Below are 22945 nucleotides of genomic sequence, written 5' to 3'. Positions count from 1 at the left end.
GTCAGCCTCGCCGCCTAGCGGCCTCGCAGCCCCAACAGCTCAAGCCCCTCCCCCCGTGCCCCGCTGCGGGGACGCGGTAGCGTCACCTGCCGGAAACGCCCGAATGCGCCTTCAGCTCGCGGTTTCTGGGAGGTTATGTGAAGGCGACCGACAGAAAGACCCAGGCCAGACGCGGGTAACGCCGAACCATCCCTTCGCGCCCTCCTCCCAACGGACGTTCCCGAGCACACCACCTCCCAGAAGGCTTCGCGGCCTGATTTAACTTCCGACCGGAAAGCTGTCTGCGTTTCCTGTGTGAGGAAGGGGATGCACCAGGCCGGCGCCGAAGGCCCGGCTGGAAGATGCCAACCTACCGTGCCTCGCAACCCTGAGACTGGCTGAGAACTGCAGTTACAGTCGTTTCGGGAGGGCCCTGGCAGGTCGCTGAGAGGAATTGGCGGCGGGGCCGCGGGTGCATCTCCGGACTACATTTCCCAGAGGGCCCTGTGGCCCGTCGCTCTTCTCGCAGGAACGCGAACGTTTCGTCACGCCTGGCGGGACCGTTAGATCCGTGAGGTGAGAGTCGATCGGCCGCGGAGGAACGAATGATTCAACTGTGCCCGTTGCGACGCGAGGAGACCCGAAAGGCGTAAGTTGAGGAACCCGGAGGCAGGTACCGAAATGGGTCATCCGACCCGTGCGAGCGGAGCGGCCTGGAAAGGGGGAGGTTGTGGGATTGTGTGTGTGAGAGATTGTGACATTGAGACCTGTGTGCGATTATCGGTTGCCCATCATTGTGGGGTTGTGACTGCGTGTGTTCTTATGATGTGGGATTGTGACCCCGCGGCACTGGGGAGGGGGGTGTCTTGCGACTGTACGAGAGTAAGTTACCTGTATGTGTCCGGTGGTGGGTATATGGTAACTGTGTTACCAGGTGCAGCTCTCTGTGTGCAGGTGTGTGCAATGTTTGTCGCATTGGTTTCAGTATGACCGTGCCCAAGATAAGGGGCACTGTGTCTGGTATGGGGTTCCTGTCATATGTAAGAGTGTATGTAACTCCAGGACTCTGTCCCCAGGGAACCTTTGTGAAATTTGGTCAGATTATAACTCCTTGACACCAGGGACCTCAGCTTTTTCCTGAGACACGGATTAGGCAGGATGCCCCATTCTCCTCTGATTTCCATCCCCCGTGTGTGGTGGGAGCTGGGCCTGGGACCGGACCAGTTTGGGAAATAAGGAAAACGTGGTGTTTTGCAATTACTTTTTCCTCTCCCAGTTCCGCCCTTCTCTAGGTGCAGAAGAGAAGGAAAGAATGCACAATGAACTTCTACAAGCAATGTCCAAGGTGTGTTCGAGTCTCCTCTTTGTTTTCTTTCTTCTTAAAGTTAAATGATAAGAAAGATACCATTTAATTGTAGGTCTCTCTGATTTCCCTCTTGAGAAAAGAGTAGGCCAGCCTGGTATTAAAACCCAACAGCACCAATATATTTAATGTTTACTTATTTGGAAAATGGCTCCATGTCTGTTTGTGGACTTTTCTTTTTAAATGCAGTATTTGGGACGCCTGGGTGGCACAGAAGCTGAGCATCTGCCCTTGGCTCCGGGTATATGCTGGGTCCAGGGATCCCGTCCTGCATTGGGCCCCTGCAAGGAGCCTGCTTCTCCCTCTTGTCTATGTCTCTGCCTCTCTCTTTGTGTCTCTCATGAGTAAATAAACAAAATCTTAAATAAATGCAATATTTGTTATGATTTTAAAATAAAAATATGAGGTGCATAGGTGGCTCAGTCGGTTAAGCCACTAACTCTTGATGTGGGCTCAGGTCTTAATCTCAGCGTCCTGAGTTCAGGCCCTGCATTGGGTTCCGTGCTGGATATGGAGCCTACTTAAATAAAATAAAAATAAAAGCATGATTATTTTAGAGAAAACACAGAATTACCAAAAAAAATAAAATGTGATCACTAAAATAACTGTTAATATTTTGATTAATTTTTATTATTTTTCCAAAATCAAATTATACTGCATTTACCATATTATGTCCTACATTTTCACTAAAAAGTATCATTCTCTTGTGTTGTCAAATGGTCTTTGTAAGTACAATTTTTCAAAGATAAATATTTCTTTATATGAATGAGTTATAGTCTATCCTTTTTTCCAGGTCAGTTATGTCAGACTTTGAAATCTTTAAATATTTATTTATACACACACACAACACACACACACAGTTTTGAAATTGGACTTCCATGATTAATAATGAGATTGAACACCATTTCATATGTTTATTGGTTATTAGGGTTTTGTCATTTGTGACCTGCCTCTTCAGATCTTTTACCTTTTTGCTCTTGGATTATCTCTTGTTGATTCATAGGAGTGTGGGTCCTTCACTGATAGTTTTCTACTGTTTAGATTGTTTTATCACTCTGTTAAGGTGGTTTTATGAATACAAATCCTAACTTTAACACAATTAAATTTATCCAATTTTTTTTTCTTTATGGTTGGTGCTTTTTGTATTTCAAGAAATCCTTTCCTGTCCCAAAGTTATACAGATACCCTTCTATATTTATGCTTAAAGCTATAACTTTTGCTTTTTGGGTTGGCTGGCCCAGTTGGTGGAGCATGTGACTTTCAACCTTGGGGTTGTGAGTTCAAGCCCCACATTGGGTGCAGAGATTACCTAAAAATAAAATCTTTTAAAAAGTTTTTTTAAACTTTTTTTTTAAATCTTTTAAAAAGTTTTTTTATATATATATTATATAAATATATATAAATATATTATATATTTAATCCCCCCCCAACTGGCTTTCATGTATGATGTAAAGTGGGGCCCAAGGTTTTTCCGTCTTATAAATTCCTCCCTAGCTTTCTCAGAACCAAATATTAGTGCACTGTTCCCATTTCAGATGTATCCAAATACATGTAAATCCAGTCTGTATGTGTGTGGGTATATTTATGAGCTCATAGTATCACAGTCTCGATTTTTCTAGCTTCTCTCTCCTTTGAAAGTATTTTGGCTTTTCTTCCTCTGGCTGTTTTGTTTTTGTTTTTTATTCACAAGAGACACAGAGGCAGAGGGAGAAGCAGGCTCCATGCAGGGAGCCCGACGTGGGACTCGATCCCAGGACCCCAGGATCACACCCTGGGCTGAAGACGGTGCTAAACCGCTGGGCCACCCAGGCTGCCCTCCTCTGGCTGTTTTTAAGACTTTTTCCCAGGTTTTTTTTTTTTTTTTTTTCCTGTAATTTTAGTATAACATGTCTAAGTGTGCCTTTTAAAAATTTTATCTGCTTGGGATTTGTAGAGTTTTTTGAATTTGTAGATAGGTGTTTTTTATTATATTAAAGAAATTGTCAGCCATTTTCAAAGATTGCCTCTTCCTTATTCTCTCTCTCTCTCTCTCCTTTCCCTTCTCAGACTCTGATTAAACATAGATTAGAATTTATCATTACCCTTTTTTGTCTCTTAATCTTTTTTGTTTTTAGAGTTGATACTCTAGGTGTCTACTCTCAATTTTTAAAATGGTGTGTTTGGTACAGAGGCGAAGGAAATCAGGTTAAGAATCAATCACCCCAAATGTATTCAGCTTAAGACCTTTCTCTCTGAGTTCTTTAGAAGATGGCTGAGTATTTCCAGTCCATTCTCCTGTGCCAAAATCCAGAGTATCTGGCTCTTCTCTCCTATCAGCCTCTAATTACACTTGCCATTTCTATAGTGAAGATTGTTGCCCAATATTAATTGGAATAATGCTAGTTATTATATAATACTCTGTAATAGTATAGTACAAGATAAAAGGAATGAAATGAATTTTGTTCTCAGAAGCTAATAAAAAATTTTTTTAATTTTTCTACAAAATTAATCTCTACATCCAAAATAGGGCTTGACCCTATAAACCTGGAGATGAAGAGTAGCATGCTCTACTGTCTGAGCCAGCCCGGCACCCTCCCGCCCCTCCCCTTTTTAAAACCTAATGTTTAATCAGGAAATATTTGAACCATTCATACTAAAATCAGAGAAAAGATAAGGATATACACCATCACCAGTGTTATTTAAATTGTTGCATTGGTATTAACCAAAGCACTTAGACAAGAGAAAAAATTAGGTTAAAAATTAGAAAAGAGGATGTAAAATTATCACTTCACAGATGATATGAATATGTACCTAGAAAACCAAATCAGCCTATAACTTGCACTTTGAAATAAGCCGGACTTCACAGGAAGCAAGCAAAATAAATTTTTCATAATTTCTACTTTCAACTCTGGGCTAATTTTTTTTGTTGCCCTGGATAAAAACTTGTGTAATCCCTATAATTGTTTTGATCACTCTTTGGTATCCTTTTTTTTTTTTTCCAGTGATAAAGTCAGTCTCAATTTATAAATTATAATCTCTAGTTGAGTGTAATAATATGTAAGACTCATTTGGAGTCTTTTCATTGGGGGTGCCTGGGTGGCTCAGTCAGTTAAGTGTCTGCCTTTGGCTCAGGTCATGATCACATGGTCCTAGGCTGAACTCTGTATTGGGTCCCTGCTTGCAGGAGCCTACTTCTCCCTCTCCCTGCTCATCCTCTGTTTCTCTCACTCTCTCTCTCTTTCAAATAAATAAATAAAATCTTAAAAAAATAATAATAAAGCCTTTTCTTTGGGTTTAGATTTGCTGTAAGCTAGAAGCTTACAGTGTGAAAAGAGAGATACACTAAACTTTTCTTCAACCTAAGTTTCTTTTCTCCCACCCAGTAGGCTGTTTTTGACTCCTATGGGGTTGCAGTGGGTAGAAAAGAAGAGGTAATGGAAAAGACTTATTTGACTGGTGCTATTGTTTTGGTCTTAGTCCCTCTTGCTTTTCTGGATTTTCAGCACTGACTCATTTTCTTATAAGGTGCTTTGATAGGATTCTCAGAGAATTCCCTGCTGGAAACCTCTAATTGTACTTTCATGTGACATGGACAACACATCTTAAAATGGCTACTTTTTTTTTTTTTAAGATTTTATTTATTTTAGAGAGAGAGGGAGAGGAACAAGCTGGCTTGATGCTGAACACAGAGCCTAATGTGGGGCTCGATCCCATGAAATCATGACCTGAGCTGAAATCAAGAGTCAGGTGATTAATTGACTGAGCCCCCAGGGGCCCTTGAATGGCTACTTATAATATCTGTCTTACACTTGGGGATTCTGTGATCTACTGCTTTGTTGGGAATCAAACTGTCCCTCCTATGGTCCAAAAAGAGGACTGGATGCCAGTCTCTGTGCCCTCTAAACTCCAAGAAACAGCAAAAATTCTCCTAAACAGTCTCATTCTACTTTGGACCCTGGAGTCTAAGATGAAAGAGAAGTAACCTAATTTTTCCTATGGGATGGAAATGTGTGTCATCTTTCAACAACCAGTTTTGGGGCACCAATTGAGTCCTACAATTTAATGCAGTTCTGACATTAATTACCCAGAGTTAACACAGAGCCCCATAGGTTTAGGGACTTAGCCTTACAGACTACCCTATTTCAGACAAGTGTTACAAGCCTTGGGTAGCCCAAAGGCAACTGCACTTCTGCCCAGCAAACCACAAATTGAGGCATTCCCACAATGCCCACTCAGGTACAGTTATTGATTAGAATGACTCCTAGAACTCCATTAAGTACTATATTTATGATCACAGTTTTACTACAAAGAATACAATTCAGGAGCAGCCAAATGGTAGAGATGTATGGAGCAAGGTATGAGAGGGAGGACCATATCTGGAAATGATCTTAAGGATTTTGCCTAACAAAATGGCAAGGTTTTTTCATAATGTTTATATTGTGGAAAATTCTAGTAAAATTATAAAAGTTAAGGAATTTATGTTAATAGGGAATAATTCTTGTAACAGTCATAAGAGAACTGTAATTTTCAAGAAAGTTAAATTATGCTCTTGTCTAAGATGGTGATGTTTTACTTATTTTTTAAAGATTTGAAAGAGCATGAGCAAGAGGGACAGAGGGGGGAGGGGAGAGAGAGAGAGAGAGAGAGAGAGAGAGAGATTCTGAAGCAGACTCCATGCTAAGCGTGGAGACTGATGTAGGGCTCTATTTCACAAGCCTGAGATCATGACCTGAGCCAAAACCAAGAGTTGGATGCTTAACTGTGCCACCCTGGCATCCTGATAGTAATATTTTGAATTAATGTTCAGCCAATTTTGCGTTTAAAAAATTCAAGAAATTTTAAAAGACTTAATGAAAAATGGCAGAGCTTTGTCCCAGTACCCAGTCCCACTCCCCTCAAGTGGATACCCTCAAATTTTTTTTCTGTTTCTCTTGGCAGGTTTCCTATATTTTCTCTTTCTTTTTTTAAAGATTTAATTTTCAAGTAATCTCTGCACCCCACGTGGGGTTCAAACTCACAACTTCGAGATCAAGAGTAACTTGTTCTACCAACTGAGCCATCCAGGTGCCCTCTTCCTATATTTCTTTTTCTTTTAAATATTTTATTTATTTGAGAGAAAGAGAGCAGGAGTGGGGTTAGGGGCAGAGGGAAAGAAGAGGGAGAAGTAGATTCCCTGCTGAGCAGGGAGCCTAGTGTGGGGCTCAGTCCCAGGACCCTGTGATCATGACCTGAGCTGAAAGGCAGATGCTTAACCAACTAAGCCACCCAGGTGGCCCCTTTTTTCCAGTATTTCAAATTCATATTCCTACATTGCTATTTTTTTTAAATATGCTATTTATTTATTTATTTATTTATTTAGGCAGGGAGGGTCAGAGGGAGAAAGAGAGAGAAAATCTTAAGCAAGCTCCACACATAGTGCAGAGCCTGACACCAGGCCTAATCTCACAACCCAGAGATCATGACGTGAACTGAAATCAAGAGATGCTTAACACCCAGGCGCCTCCATTGCTATTTTTTTAATAGACATTTCCTGGTGACTTTCTTGAGGTAAATATGGTTTGATATTTCCCATATCCCATTCCTCACTTCATGTTCCTATAAAAGAGTTATGTCACAGTTTTCTTTAAACCATTGATATTCATCTCATTAGGACCTTGCAGATATTATTAATCTGAGCCAAGTAGTACACTAGATCCTAAGTTCTTTTCAGTACAATTTTTACAGTTTTCTGAGGGTAAACTGGTTTGTTTCCTCAATTGCCTCATTCCATATATGTGTAGCTCTTTTCTTCCCCAAATCTACCAACACTGCTTCCAGTTGCCTATCTAAAATACTTCCCATGTGATCAAACTTATTATTAGGTCTTTATTTTTCCTTGTAGACCTCTTTCCCATAGTCCTTTGTCTTCCTGTTTCTAGACATTGGTCCCTAGTTCTGGTGCCAGATAACGTCCTGGAACACGCATCTTGTAGTTTCTGAATATAGTATCTTTCTTTTTCTTAATTTACTTCCTACTTTTGATGGAGTCTAGCCCAGGAGCTTCTGTTAAAAGCAAATTGGAGATATTTTTATCTTTCCCTGCAAATGTATCTTCATACTAGCTTGAGTTTTAATCTTACTTGGTATATAATTCTCACACTAGCTTTGACTGGGTATAGAATTCTAGGCTAGGGGGGATCCCTGGGTGGCTCAGCTGTTTAGTGCCTGCCTTGGCCCAGGGCGTGATCCTGGAGTCCCAGGATCGAGTCCCACGTCGGGCTCCCTGCATGGAGCCTGCATCTCCCTCTGCCTATGTCTCTGCCTCTCTCTCTCTCTCTGTGTCTCTCAGGAATAAATAAATAAAATCTTAAAAAAAAAAAAAAAAAAAGAATTCTAGGCCAGAATTCATTTTCCTTTGTAATATTAAAGGAATATTTTTTTTCTTACTTCAAGGAGTGAGTACTGTTGAAAAGTCCACTGTGATTTTAATTCCTGAAAATTTTTGTGTGATCCATGTTTTCTTCTTGGAAGCTTTTAGAAATTCTGTTTTTCCTTGACATTCTGAAATTTTATTCCAAAATATATCATAAGATGTTTTTTTAAAAGTACATCACATTGTTCCGTCTTTGGAGTCTTAAAGGGAAAATGTGGGAAGGGGGAAGGAATTCACCTATATGCACACTTCAGTATAACCAGACATTGACCATTGAGCTGTATGCTATTTCATAAGAAAAGTTTACTTGCATATTCCTTGATAAATCCCTCTCTACACAGGAAATATGTCTTCTGACATAATAGACTTGCCTTCAATTTGCTTAATAATCTCTGTTTCTAAAAAAAAATAATAATAATAATCTCTGTTTCTTTCTATAAAGCTTTCTACCACCATCTCTACTACCGTCTTATTTATTTATTTTTTAAATCTCCTTCAACTGTAAAAGTATGTTTGTTGTTTCAGGGGTCAATGATGTTCAGGGATGTATCTGTAAACTTCTCTCAGGAGGAATGGGAATGCCTGGACTCTGGTCAGATGAATTTATACAAAGAAGTGATGTTGGAGAATTTCAGCAACCTGGTTTCAGTGGGTAAGGATAACTTTATCCCCCCAAATTCAGAGTCTGCCCTTGTAAATGTCTCCTTTCTCCATTGTTAATTATTTGTTTCAAGTAACCAGCTAAATTTCTGCTCCTTGTTCCTCAAGGAATGGTTTGAGTTGGAATGGAATGGAAGAGTTGGAAATAAGCAGCTCCAATGGGCTGAAGCTTCATCTTCATCTTTCTCTGGTCCTTCCTATAGTGGCATCTTTTTCTTGATCACCAAGGGACTGGATCTGATTTCTGAGACACCCACAGCATAACAATGTCCCGTGTCTTTTCTTGTGATCAGGACTTTCCAATTCTAAGCCAGCTGTGATTTCCTTATTGGAACAAGGAAAAGAGCCCTGGATGGTTGAAAGAGAGCTGACAAGGGGCCTTTGTTCAGGTGAGTGAGATGATAGGGTAATGATATTGTCCCATTTTTTTAACTGGGCTGTCTTTTTATTTTTGAGTTGTTATATATTCTAGATACAAGTCTCTTATCAGCTATATGATTCACAAGTATTTTCTCCCATTTAGTGAGTGTGTTTTCACTCTCTTGGTTTTGTCCTTTGAAGCATAAGTTTTTTATTTTTTTATTTTTTTATTTAAAGATTTTATTTATTTATTCATGAGATACACAGAGAGAAGGAGAGAGAGGCAGAGACACAGGCAGAGGGAGAAGCAGGCTCCATGCCAGGAGCCTGACGTGGGACTCGATCCCGGGACTCCAGGATCACACCCTGGGCCAAAGGCAGGCGCTAAACTGCTGAGCCACCCAGGGATCCCCAAGGCACAAATTTTTAATTCTGACGAAATCCAGTTATCTATTTTTTCTTTGGTTGCATGTGCTTTTGGTGTGAACTCCTTTAAGTTAAGTGCCTTCATAATTAAGTTTATTAATACGTTCTGGAAATAGGAAAATATTTCACACTTACCCTATTATCAGGTAAAAGTTTTATGTCAATTATATCCAAAAAAAAGTAAGATAAAACAACAAAAGAAGCTTTTTTCAATTATAGACACAACTTTAGTTTTACAGTTTAGCCATAAAGTAGAATAAACAACTAAAGAACTCACCAATGCAGAGCTCCAAATTTTTTTTTTTTTCCTTTCTGGGAGACACAAAATATTTTAAACAGACTCACAGGGAAGATAATAATCCAGATTCTGTTTTCTCACTTAACAAAGAATGAAGGGATCCCTGGAAACATTTCCATTATCCCTATAGAAATAGCCATAAAATCAGATTTCTAATCACTGTAATTTACCAACCTTGCACAAACCAGAACCCAAACTAGACTTGGCCTAACAACGAAACCCAAACAAGACACATTGAGAAGGGTGTAGTGGACAGAAAGTGAATGAAAGTAGAGTTTTATTGCTGCTTGGGATTTACTGAGGCAGCCAAGAAGAGAAGACTGCTAGGACTTAAACAGCCTGTGAGGTACACTTCTCAAGTCACACACTTTACTGCCTCCTGTAGATAAGTCATTTGGACATCTTGGTGGGATCTTCAAAATCATCAGAGTATAAAACTCCTCAAAAGTTAAATATAACTTTTCTAAGTATATGATAAGCATATTTGAAAGATTTATTTAGCTCATTAATGAGAGAACCAGAAGAATGGTAAAGCTGGTTCAAGTTATCTGGAAGAGACTGAGTTCATACTGTCCCAGAGAGAAAGAATGCAGGAATCACATCACTAACTTGGATACAAAAACTAGTTATTGAATTACAGGATAATAAATTTGTAATCTTAAGGCTGTCTTTTCACCAGACAAATCATTTGCAACCTGTTGTTCTCCACAGCAAGTTTTTGTTCTTTATTCAGTTACTTTCTAGATTTTTCCAGTAGATTGTGTTGCTGTTTTGAGCATCTACAATTTTATAATTGGTATTATTGGTGCAGAGAAATATTATTAGCTTTTTTTATTTTATTTTATTTTATTTTTTTAAATTTTTATTTATTTATGATAGTCACAGAGAGAGAGAGAGAGAGAGAGGCAGAGACACAGGCAGAGGGAGAAGCAGGCTCCATGCACCGGGAGCCTGATGTGGGACTCGATCCCGGGTCTCCAGGATCGCGCCCTGGGCCAAAGGCAGGCGCCAAACCGCTGCGCCACCCAGGGATCCCCTTATTAGCTTTTTTTAACATGTGAAAAGTTTAATTTTATTAGTTATTAGGGAAATGCAAATTAAAACTGCAGTGGGATATCATTATCTCACTTGCAACGTGGGTAAAAATTTAAGACTAACATTAGTAAGGATAGATGAGCATGTGGAGCAGCACCTTCAAGCTGCTGGTGGGATGTAAATTCTTACAACTGCCTTTTAACATTTTTCTTTTTAAATTTAATTGTCAGGGGCACCTGGGTGGCTCGGTTGAGTTTCTGCCTTTGGCTCAGGTTGTGATCTCAGGGTCCTGGGATCAAGCCCCATGTCCAGCTCCCTGCTCTGTGAGGAGTCTGCTACTCCCTCTCTCTATGCCCCTCCCCGCTGCTGTGCATGCTGTCTCTCACAGATAAATAAAATCTTAAAAAAATAAATGTAATTGTGATAAGATCATTTAACATGAGATCTACTCTCAACAAATTTTTAAGTGTATGATACAGTATTGCTAACTTAAGGCATACTATTATATAGCAGCTCTCTAGCAGTTATTTGCCTTACATAATTAAAACTTTATACTTGCTGATTATCAACTGCTCATTTTCCTATAGCCCCAGTCCTTGGTAACCAACCACTCTTAGTAACTACTTTTTCACTTCTATGAGTTTTGCTCTTTTTAGATGTATTTGTCCTATAACTGTATTTGTCCTATAACTGGCAGCTTTCATGTAGCATAGTGTCTTCAAGGTTCAAAGATTTTCTTCTTTTTAGGACTAAATATTCCATTGTATGTATACAGCATATTTTTTTCATCCACTCATCCATCTATGGATTTCGGTTGTTTACACATCTTTACTATTACACATGAGCACTAGTATCTCCTCAGGATCCTGATTTCAATTCTTTTGGGTAAATCCCCAGAAGTGGGATTGGTGGATCGTATGATAGTTCTATTTTTAATTTTTTGAGGAACCTCCATGCTGTTTTCCAGAGTGGCTATACCATTTTGCATTTCCCCCAGTAGTGTACACAAGTTCCAATTTCTTAGCATTCTCACCAGCATTTATTACTTGTTTTTTTTTTTTATGATAGCTATCCTAAAAGTAATAACCGATGTTTCTTCATGACTTTGATTTATGTTTCTGTAATGATTAGAGATTGAGCATCTTTCATATACTTCTTGGCCATTTGTACGTTTGCTTTAGAGAAATGCCTACTCACATTCTTAATTCATTTTTTAGTCAAGTTATTAGTTCTTTTGCTTATGTATTTTAGAAATTAACCACTATCAAGTACATGTTTGGCAAATATTTTCTCCCATTCCATAGGTTTGCCTTTTCACAGTTTTGATTGTTTACTGTGCATAAGCTTTTAAATTTGATGTAATCCTGTATGTCTGTTTTTACTTTTGTTGCTGTGCTTTTGGTATCATATCCTGAAATCATCACTAAGGCCAGTGTCACGAAACTTTTTCCCCTAAGTGTTCTTCTAGAAGTTTTACAATGTCAGGTCTTATGTTTGCATCTGCTCTAATCTTTATTATTTCCTTCTATGTGCCAACTTTGCGTTTAGTTTGTTTCTTGAGGTATGAGGTCATATATTTGTGATTTTTCTTCTTTCTTAATATAAGAACTATAAACTTCCCTCTTTGTCCTACTTTTTCTTCATCTGAAATATGTTTTTGTTTGTCTCAAGATATTTTTTAGAGGCACCTGGGTGGCTCAGTCGGTTAAGCATCTGCCTTCGGCTCAGGTCATGATCCGAGGGTCCTGGGATCAAGACCCACGTTGGGCTCCCTCCTCAGCAGGGAGCCTGTCTGCTTCTCCCTCTGCCTGCTGCTCCCCTCTTGTGCTCTCTGCCAAATGAATAAATAAAATCTTTTTTAAAAAGATATTTTCTAATTTATTTATTTTGACCAATTGCTTGTTCAAAAGTGTATTGTTGGACAGCCAGGATGGCTCAGCAATTTAGCTCTGCCTTCGGCCCAGGCAGTGATCCTGGAGACCTGGGATCAAGTCCTGCGTTGGGCTCCCTGCATGGAGCCTGCTTCTCCCTCTGCCTGAATCTCTGTCTCTCTCTCTCTCTCTCTCTCTCTCTCTCTCTTTTTCTCTGTCATGAATAAATAAATAAAATCTTTTTTTTTAATGTATTGTTTAATTTCTACATATCTGTGAATTTTCCAGTTTTCATTCTGCTATTGATTTGTAGTTTCATTTACTGTTGTCAGAAAAGATACTTGGTATGATTTCAGTCATCTTAAATTTCTTCAAGACTTGTTTTGTGACCTAGCATATGATCTCCCCTGGAGAATGTTCCATGTGCACTTGATAAGAATAGATCCTGCTACTATTGATTGAAATGTTCTATATAGATCTGTTAGGTCCATTTGATCTATAGTAGTATTCAAGTCACTGTTTATTTTCTGTTTGGTTGTTTCATGTATCATTGCAAGTAGGCCATTGAAGCTTCCAGTTATTTTTGTCTATGTCTTGCTTTAGTTTTGCCAGTGTTTGCTTTATATATGTAAGTGCTCTGATATTGAGTGCAAATATATTTATAATTGCTGTATCTTCCTGGTGAGTTGACCCTTTTATCAGTAAATAATGTCCTTCTTTGTCTCTTGTGACTGTTTTTTACTTAAAGCCTGTTTTGTCAAATATAAGTATAGCCACCCCAGCCGTCGTTAGGTTACCATCTACATGGAATATCTTGTTCCATCTTTCAGCCGATGTATGAGTCCTTAGGTCTCAGGTGAATCTTTTGAGGACAGCATATAGTTGGATCTTGTTGTTTTATCTGTTTATCTACTATGTCTTTTGATTGGAAGGTTTAGTCCACTTATATTTAAAGTTACTATTAATAGGGAAGGATTTACTGTTGCCAGTTTGTCCATTTTCTGTTCTTATAGTACTTTTGTCCCTCTTACTCTTTGCTTGCTGTCTTTTTGTTTCTTTCATTTTTTTTTTTTTTGTATTGATATGCTTTGAGTCCTTTCCATTTCTTTTTTATAACCTCTACAGGTATTTTCTTTGTAGTTATCCTGGGGTTTTCATAAAATATCTTGTAACAATATGTTTTAAGCTAAGAACTTTTTTTTTTTTTTAAGATTTTATTTATTCATGAGAGATACAGAGAGAGAGTCAGAGACACAGGCAGAGGGAGAAGCAGGCTCCCTGTAGGGAGCCCAATGCAGGACTCAATCGTAGGATCCCAGGATCATGACCTGAGCCAAAGGCAGATGCTCAACCGCTGAGCCACCCAGGCATCCCTAAGCTAAGAACTTAATTTCCATCACATGCAAAAATACTTCTTGCTCTCCTGTATGTAGTGTTATCAATGTGTCAAGTTACATCTATTCATGGTATGTCTGTTAACATACTTTTATTTCTAGTTATAATACTTTTGGCTTTTTATTTTTATACTAGAATTAAAAGTAACTTATCCTCTAGTGTTACAGTATTACAGTAGTCTGTGTTTGTCTATATATTTTCCTTTACAAACAGGACTTTATACTATCTTATTCTTTTGTGTTGCTGTTTACTATCATTTCATTTTAGGTTGGAAAACTTTCTTTACCATTTCTTGTAAGGCAGGTCTAGTGGTGATGAACTCCCTCAGGTTTTGTTTGGGAAAAGTCTTCTCCTTCGTTCATAAAGGACAGGTTTTCTGGGTATAATGTTCTTGAGTGACAAGTTTTTTCTTCACCACTTTGAATATATCATCCTGCTTTCTTCCAGCCTTCAAAGTTTTGCTGAATAATCTGTTCATAGTCCTGTGGGGGTTCCCTTGCATGTGACAATTCGTTGTCTCTTGATGCTTTCAAAATTCTCTTTGCCTTTGAAGTTTTTATTTTTTAAGTAATCTCTACACCCAAAATGGGGCTTGAAGTCACAACCCTGAGATCAAGAAGTTGCACAATCTTCCGACTGAGCCAGACAGGCACCCCTCTTTGCCTTTGACTATTGACAAAGATATTATGATGATGTCTGTGTGTGACATAAGTCTCAGTGTGGATTTCTTTGTGTACATCTTTTTGGAATACTTTGGTTACCTGAATCTGGATGTCCCATTTCCTTCTTCAGATTGGGGAAGTTTTCATCCATTACTAATTTGAGTAAGTTTTCTTATTCTTTCTTCTGCCTCTAATTCCCATAACGTGTATATTGGACCATTCCTTGGTGCTCGTAAGAACCTTAAGCTTTCTTCACTCTTTTTTATTCTCTGTTCTTTTTGTTCCTCTGATTAGAGAGTTTCGCAAGGCCTGTCAAAGTTCACTGATTCTTCTGCTTGCTCTAGACTATTGAATGTTGAATCCATCTATTGAAATATTCATTAAGTTATTACGTTCTCCAGCTCCCAAGATTTCTGTTTGTTGTTTTTCAAGTTTTCTGTCTCATGGCTGGAATTCTCCCTTTTCTCATGCATTGTTCTCCTGAGCTCATTGAGTATTTTTATGGTGGTTATTTAAAATTCTTTGTCAGGTAATTCCTCTGCCTACATTTCATTAGGGTAATTTTCTGGAGTTTTATTTTGTTTCTTTGTTTGGATCATGTTTCCCTGTTTCTTCATTTTCTTTCCTTAATTCTTTGTGTTGGTATCTACATGTTTAAAAAATGCCACTAGTCCCATTCATTATGGATTAGCCTCATAGAAGAGAAGACCTTCAGCAGTCAGACCTTCTGGGAGCCTCAAATGTTCATGCTCATCCAAACCACTGTCTTTATTAGTGACTTCCAGGTGTTTAGAGTATGCCAAGTCCCATCAATGCTCTGAAACAAGCACCAATTTCTCATGGGCTCCTGAAGAAATTAGAACATTGGATGTGTGATCCAGTTTCTTTCCCTTTCCAGAGAGAATGTGGGAACTGGAGCGTTTTGTCTGCCAGCTCTGCTCTAGAATGGGGGAAAGGGCTCTGGCTAGCGTTTGCATGCTAGTCTGAATCACCTTCTTTGTTCTCAGTGGCTCCCAGGTGTCTAGAATATGTCACGTCCCTCCAGGGCTGTAAGATAGAAGCCAGTTCCTCAAGTAATCCCCAGAAATTTTGAAACATTTGATGCACTCTTTCCCCACCTAGAAAGAAACTGGGAGCTGGGGTTTTTCTTCCACTTACTGTGTGTTAAACTAGGGGACAAGATCTGGTGCCTTCATGCTAGTTCAAATTACCCCCTTCATTTTCTGTAGTCCCCGGGGGCCCACTGTATGCCAGGTCCTATCCACAGTCTGAGATAGGTGAGACAGAAACCAGTCCTTTGGGTAGCTCCCAGAGAAGTTAGAAAAGTGGATGCATGGTCCAACTCTTTTCATCCTCAAGGAGATGGTGGGAGTTGGCATTTTCCACCCATTCATTCTGCCGTAGGCCAGGAGGAGTAGTTATGGTGAGTTTGTTTGCTAGTTCAAACTACCTTCTTTGTTCTTGGTGGCCTTTGGATATCTTGAATCTACTGGGTCCCATCAGCACTCTGAGACTGATGAGACAGAAGCCAGTCCTTTAGGCAAACCCCAGAAAAGTTGGAATGTTTGACACATAGTCCGCCTCTTTCCTTCTCCAGGGAGAAGCTGGGAGCTGAAGTTTTCCTCCCACTCACTCTGCATTGAGCAGGGAAAGGAGCTGTGGTGAGTGCCTGCATGCTAGTTTAAACCAGTGCTTTTGTTCTCTGTAGTCCCCAGGAGCCTAGGGTATGCAGGTCTAATCAAGGCTCCACGACAGTCAGAAAAGTTGAGATATTGGATGGGCGTTCCAACTTTTCTGTATTCAAGAAGCTGGAAGTTTCCTCCCAGTTATATGTCCCTATGCCAGGAATAGGGATCATGGTGAGAGGGTGTCTTCAGGTTTCCTACTAGTTTTGATATGGCTGGCTTCACACTTGCATAGCATGCAGGATTCTCTTAATTGGTTTCTAGATTTCTCTCAAAGGGAATTGATCATGTATTGCTGTTAAGTTGGTGTATTTGTGGGGATCAGGAGAATCTAGCACTTATTATTCCACCATCTTTCTGATGTTACTCAAAATACTATTAATTAATTTTTATAAGTTGATCTTTAACGTCCAAACTTTACTGAAGTTAATTTTTTATTCTTTTGGTTTTTCTAGTTAGATCATCATATTATCTGCATATTATTAGATTTATCTCTTATAATCCTCACGCTTGTTTTTTCTTTGCTTATAATGGTTGCCAGGGTTGTCTTATTTATTAACATTGGTAATAGGCATCCATTTCTTTTTCCTCATCTTCTAGGGAACATATCTAAAGTTATTCACTTAGCTGCAGTTTTTGCCATAGTTCTGATAACTTTTACCAAGTTACAGCTATTACTTTGCAGTGCTAATTTGCTCAGATTTATCATAAATAGGTGTTGGCCACATCCTACAGGTTTTCTGTATCTGTCAAGATGATCATGGTAGTTTGTGTTCTTATTTCAATAATAGTTGTACCCTCTGATATGTAGCCATTTTGGCCTGTGAGTTCATGTTCCCAAGAGGGTATCAATCACCTTGTCTAGCAGTATGCCAGGGGATAGACCCAGGTCTGTGTCCTTCCAGGTAGATTTAAGTAATGGGGGATGAACTTAGAATGACGAGCCCTAAGACCTAATGATTCACTGCTAATAACTTTTATTTGCTACTTCTCTACCAAGTTATTCTTCTCATGTTTTGATCTTTCAACATTTACAAAGCAACAGCATCTGCCTTCCCTTTTTGTAATTCACCAACTCTAGGGGTTTTAATAGTTGAGAAGGTTGAGGAACAGATTCCTGAGAGCAGATAGTCAGCCATTCTTCTGTCCAGCAGGACTTTTTCTTTACCACTAGATTATTCTACTTACTCAGCTGCTTGACCAGTGGCCACCAGTTTCTGTGGTAAAGGCACAGGCCACTGGTCCTAGGGCATTTCAGGGAAAGGACAAATCAGAGTTTAGAAACTTTTCTACTGGGCTAGCCTCTCCTTGCCTCCTGTTACCATCTCTTCAGGGAAGTAGACTCCACCCTGAAATACACACAGGTTTGCACCAGTCTTCAATCTCCCTAGGACATTTTGCAATATGCATCAGTTCCACACAAAACCAAATTCTCTAAAATTTCTCCAGGGTCAGTTGAGAAAGGAAGCCAGAATTTTGTGCACATTCCGAGTTTAGGAACTTTTGGGGTTTTAAAAAATATTTTTTCATTATTTTCAGTTTCTAAAAACTTTGTGTTTTCTTAGTCTTCCTTTATTTAGAATCTTATGCCTGTTTAATTCTGTTATTTCTCTGAGGTTATTATATGTTTTGACATTTTCTTCTGTTGCTTGCATTGTTTCCTCACAGATACTTTTTTGTCTTTTGGGCTCTTCACATTAAAAAAACATTTCTCATATGTCTGATAAACATTGGCTTACTGCTCATTTTTAAGTATGAGATACTAAAAAGGTGACTGGAACTTCTGTGTTTAGGAATTGGGTCTTGTTTACTTTAGGATGATCTGGTTGGATTAATATACTAAGGACACCCTACTTTTGGTAATTGGTCTTTTCTCTTATGCATAATTTTTTTCCTGTGAGAAGAGACCTTTATTTTCCTAGTTGAGGAAGTTAAGAGCCTATTACCAGTGTTCTGGGCATTAAATTAGGATAAAATCAACAGGGTTATTATTTCAGTATTGTGGCTTGCACAAATTCTCTAACAATAAATGGGTGTCTTATGCTTTAACTGAATTCTGACATTACCTGGAGTTAACATCGTATCTGCAAGTTAAAGGGCAAGGTGCCCACCAGTTCAGGCACCATTTGCAACCAGAATCCCCAGGCTATCTGTACTTCTGTCTGACTAAATTTAAGAGTTTCACACACCCTCTCAGGTTTGATAATTCCTTAGAACAACTCAAAAAACTCCTGAAAAGCACTGGGCAAGGTCTAGGAGGTACCAAACATAGGAAATTCTACACCCATAAAGTCAAGGTATGTTGTCCTCCAGGTACATCCTATAGTTACCAACCAGGAAGCTTCCCCCCAATCCTTGCCCTGAGTTTTTTATTGGGGTTTGATTGTGTAGTCATGAGTGCCTAGATTCTCCCTCTTGAAGCTAAGTGCCCACTGTGAATCACTGCATTAGGAAAACTCAGGTCAAAAAAAAAAAAAAAAAAGGAAAACTCAGGTCTGATCAAAAGCAGCTTGTGAATAACAAAAGACTTTCCAGTCAGGAAATCCCAATGGTTTGTGAAGCTCTGTGCCAGGAATAAAGACCCGAATCATTCTTTATCACAAGTATATATATTTTCTGTTAATCTTTTGTTCAGTACCCATACCCACAGCTATGCTTGATGCTCCTGAATTCAGATTCCCTCTGGTTCCATTTTTCTATATTTCTAGTTTTCTGTGAGAATAGGAAAATGTAAACCCATATAGGGGAAAGGATCCTAGCGGTTTCAATACTAATACAATCTTTGAATTCATTCTTCAGCTTTCAGCATTCTCTGTATACCCCACATTAAAAATGCCTGATGCCTCTAATTCTTGTACATTTATGGGGATCTGCACTCTCAGTGCTGTGGAATTCATCTACTGCAGGCTCAGTTTGCTTTTCTCTGGGCTGCAGACGCACTCATCACTCACTCATTCATTGGCTTTCTAGCTTCCAGATTTTATTGCTACTGTCTCTTCTCCAGTATTCATTGTCCTAGGGAGGTTTTTCTTTCCTCTTGTTAAGCTTCTATTATAATTTTCCTGTGGATTCATGAATAAGCAATGGAAAACTCATGTTCAGTCTGTGATTTCTAACAGAAATTGTCCCCCTTTTTATTAAAAGTACAATAGACACTCATTACTCAGAGATTCCACAAATCCATATGTATGAATTTACCTACTTGCTAAAATTTATAAACTCAGAATCAGTATTTGCAGTGCTTTCATGGCAGATATGCAGAATGGCAAAAAAAAACAAAAAACAAAGTGGACATGGAGTACCTCTCTTCTTCTCACAGTATATTTCATTCTTACTCTCTTCTTCCTCATATTCAAGCTATCTCTTTCCTTTTTCACTGGTATGAGCAAGATGCCATTCCTTTCTCTTCCAAAATCAACATCAGAGAATTCCAAGGCAAACTATTTTCAGTGAATCCCCAATATATCAGGCTTTATCCATAGAAGTACCTGCCTACCATTCTTGCCAGTTTCATTCAAGACTTTAGATTAGGGTATCTCCCAATGTGGATTTACCAACAACACACACTTTGGAGTTTCTGACTGTGATCTTCCATTTGTACATTTTAATACATTTATTCCTCAATAGTCTTTTTTAATGTAGGTCAGAGAATTATCCACAAATTATAAAAAATACAGTATGAGGCTGTGACTGTGATCTTCCATTTATACATTTTAATACATTTATTCCTCAATAGTCTTTTTTTATGTAGGTCAGAATTATCCACAAATTCTAAAAAATACAGTGTGAGGCTGTGTGTGAGGTGTATGCTTATAAGCATGTGTATATGATTAGAATCACTGTAAAATATGGAAGGTATCCCCAAACAGGGTGTATTTATGGAAGTTTCAGGTAATTCTGATTTCACATTGGAATTTCAGGATGGAGGTCTTTATTTCCCTAATCACTCTTGAATTTCCTCTCTTGGCTCTCCTCAGTATCCATGCTTTTGTTATCAGTTTTGAAAATTGCTTAGCCATATTTGAGAACTGTTTATGCATTTACTTTCCCAGATGTTATTTTCACCTTAATCCTTTTTTCTGTTTTAGAAGTTTTAATCTCTCCCAAGATAGGAAAAATGAACACATGCTTTTTTTTTTTTTTTTCCCAGATCTGGAATCTATGTGTGAGACCAAGATATTATCTCTAAAGAAGAGACATTTTAGTCAAGTAATATTTGCTCACGAAGACATGCCCACTTTTATTCAGCCCACATTTCTTACTTCACATAAAAAAACTCTTAATGAAGAGAAACCCTGTGAATGTAAGATATGTGGAAAGGCCTTTAATCAGAACTCACAATTTATTCAACATCAGAGAACTCATTCTGTTAGAAAAAACTATGAATGTAAGGAGTGTGGGAAGTCCTTTAGTCGTGGCTCACTTGTTATTCGACATCAGAGGATTCACACTGGTGAAAAACCCTATGAATGTAAGGAATGCGGCAAGGCTTTTAGTTGTAGTTCGTATTTTTCTCAACATCAGAGGATTCACACTGGTGAGAAGCCCTATGAATGTAAGGAATGTGGAAAAGCCTTTAATTATTGCTCAAACCTCAATGATCATCAGAGAATTCACACTGGTGAGAAACCTTATGAATGTAAAGTATGTGGAAAAGCCTTTACCAAGAGTTCACAACTTTTTCCACATCTGAGAATTCATACTGGTGAGAAACCTTATGAATGTAAGGAATGTGGGAAAGCCTTTACTCAACACTCAAGGCTTATTCAGCATCAGAGAATGCATACTGGTGAGAAACCTTATGAATGTAAAGAATGTGGGAAGGCCTTTAGTAGTGCCTCAACACTTACTAACCATCACAGAATTCATGCAGGCAAGAAACTCTATGAATGTAAGGAATGTGGAAAGGCCTTTATTCAGAGCTCAGAACTTATTCAACATCAGAGAATCCATACAGATGAAAAACCTTATGAATGTAATGAATGTGGGAGGGCTTTTAATAAAGGCTCAAACCTTACTAGACATCAAAGAATTCACACTGGTGAGAAACCCTATGACTGTAAAGAATGTGGAAAGGCCTTTGGTAGTCGCTCTGACCTTATTCGCCATGAAGGAATTCATACTGGGTGAAAGATAAACCCTGTTGATTGTCTTTTAATAATATCTTTAAAACAGGTAATGAAAAAATAATATAGTTGTTTTTTAGGCTACTATAACAGAGTACAAAGTACCACAAAATTGGGTGACTTAAAACAATAGAAATCTATTATCTCATAGTTTTGGAGCTTTGAAATCCCAAATTAAAGTGTTGGTAAGGTTGGTTCCTTCTGAGGACTCTGAGGATGAATCTGATCCATGTCTTTCTCCTGGCTTCTGATAACATCAGTCTTTGACATTCCTTGCTTCAAATCCATCACTCCAATCTCTGCCTGCATTATTACATTGTATTCTGTGTATATCTGTCCCTGTCTTGTATAAGAGGAGCCTCTTATTCAGGACATCAATTATATTGGATTAGGGCTCACACTGATGACCTTATCTTAACTTGATTACATCTGCAAAGACCTTATTTCCACGTAGGATCACATTCACAGATGCCAGAGGTTAAGGCTTTTACGTATTAACCCATAACACTGTTAACATTGTTTTTCTAACATATTTGTAATTTTCTTTTATACATAACTTGTTTAATGTCCCTTACCTCCAAAAAAGATTCTGTCCCAGACTATTTCTTAAATAATTCTTTCCTCCTTATTGTATTACATTACTTCTTGGTTATATATTTAAGTTTATATTAGCTTTATTTTAGGGCTGTCTTTTCTATTGTTCTAACCCATATATCTGTTTTTATAGTACCAATATTGTGTAGTGAGTTACATTACATAGGCTATCTTTCAATTCCTGGCAGAATTATAACTTTGTTTTTAAAGGCAGTGCTACTCTTTTTTTTTTTTCCTTTTGTAAAACTATTGTTTTCATTTTATCAAAACAAAAAACAAACCACACACACACAAAGAAAAAAGATTATTTGTAAGCCTACCAAAAAAAAAAAAATTACTACTTTCAAATTATTACAACGTGTCCTTCCAGAGTTTATTTAGTGTAATCATGATGTGCATGCATAACCTGCTTCTATTCTGCAGCTATTTCAGTAAGTATAGATGTCTGTCATTCTTCTTAATGGTATAATTTTTCTATGGTAGATTATCATTTTTCTGTATATTACTGAAAAACTTTATGATACTCACTGAAAATTTGCAGTTATAAAAGTTGCCTTCTAAACACAAATGTAGTGCTTTTGTTTGTTTTTCTTTAAAAACATTACATTTCAATGTCAAATAACTGGTGAAAAAAAAAACCCTGATATTTTCTCCTTGAAAAATACTGCCAGTAGTTCACTTGTTGTAGTCACTCTTAGCAATTTGTTCTTTATCCTTCCAGACCTTTTTTTTTTTTTAATTTTTTTTTAATTATTTATTTATGATAGTCACAGAGAGAGAGAGGCAGAGACACAGGCAGAGGGAGAAGCAGGCTCCATGCACCGGGAGCCTGACGCGGGATTCAATCCCGGGTCTCCAGGATCGCGCCCTGGGCCAAAGGCAGGCACTGAACCGCTGCGCCACCCAGGGATCCCCTTCCAGACCTTTTTTAAAAATTACTTTTGCTTACAGATTTGTGCACACACAACCAAATACATAAATATTTGCAACACTTGTAGAAAAGTTAGTACTGCTTTATAATTTTGTGTATGAATGTACATACACTAATGTGTTGGATTGCTGTGAGGATTAAATGAGTTAAATGTAAAGTGAGGGGTACT

The 22945-nt window shown here is 38.4% G+C and overlaps 2 protein-coding genes across 7 annotated transcripts in view; one reads left to right on the top strand and one right to left on the bottom strand.

The window, feature by feature from the left end:
• ZNF568 (zinc finger protein 568) overlaps window positions 1-223 on the bottom strand; it is an 82798-nt gene extending 82575 nt beyond the window's left edge. For all 3 annotated transcript variants that reach the window (XM_041745846.1, XM_041745852.1, XM_041745850.1), the window contains exon 1: window positions 87-223. The gene's annotated coding sequence lies outside the window, so the exon portion shown is untranslated. The remainder of the gene's footprint in view (window positions 1-86) is intronic.
• On the top strand, window positions 122-22623 carry ZNF829 (zinc finger protein 829). Of its 4 annotated transcripts, XM_041745930.1 has the most exons (6): window positions 122-628; window positions 1256-1324; window positions 6260-6385; window positions 8259-8385; window positions 8687-8782; window positions 20276-22623. In XM_041745930.1, the coding sequence occupies exons 4-6, from the start codon at window positions 8265-8267 to the stop codon at window positions 21253-21255; spliced, it is 1197 nt and encodes a 398-aa protein (XP_041601864.1). In that variant the 5' UTR covers window positions 122-628; window positions 1256-1324; window positions 6260-6385; window positions 8259-8264; the 3' UTR covers window positions 21256-22623. The 4 variants fall into 4 exon arrangements, with proteins under 4 accessions (XP_041601864.1, XP_041601863.1, XP_041601862.1 ...); XM_041745929.1 differs by lacking the exon at window positions 6260-6385 and having other exon boundaries at window positions 123-652; XM_041745928.1 differs by lacking the exon at window positions 6260-6385 and having other exon boundaries at window positions 125-628; window positions 20276-22622.
• The last annotated feature ends 322 nt before the right edge of the window (window positions 22624-22945 follow it).

Source organism: Vulpes lagopus, chromosome 2 (genome assembly GCF_018345385.1).
Source record: "Vulpes lagopus strain Blue_001 chromosome 2, ASM1834538v1, whole genome shotgun sequence".
Lineage (NCBI taxonomy): Eukaryota > Metazoa > Chordata > Mammalia > Carnivora > Canidae > Vulpes > Vulpes lagopus.
The sequence above is the reverse complement of the archived record's forward strand: the minus strand, read 5'-3'. Positions and strand labels throughout refer to the sequence as shown.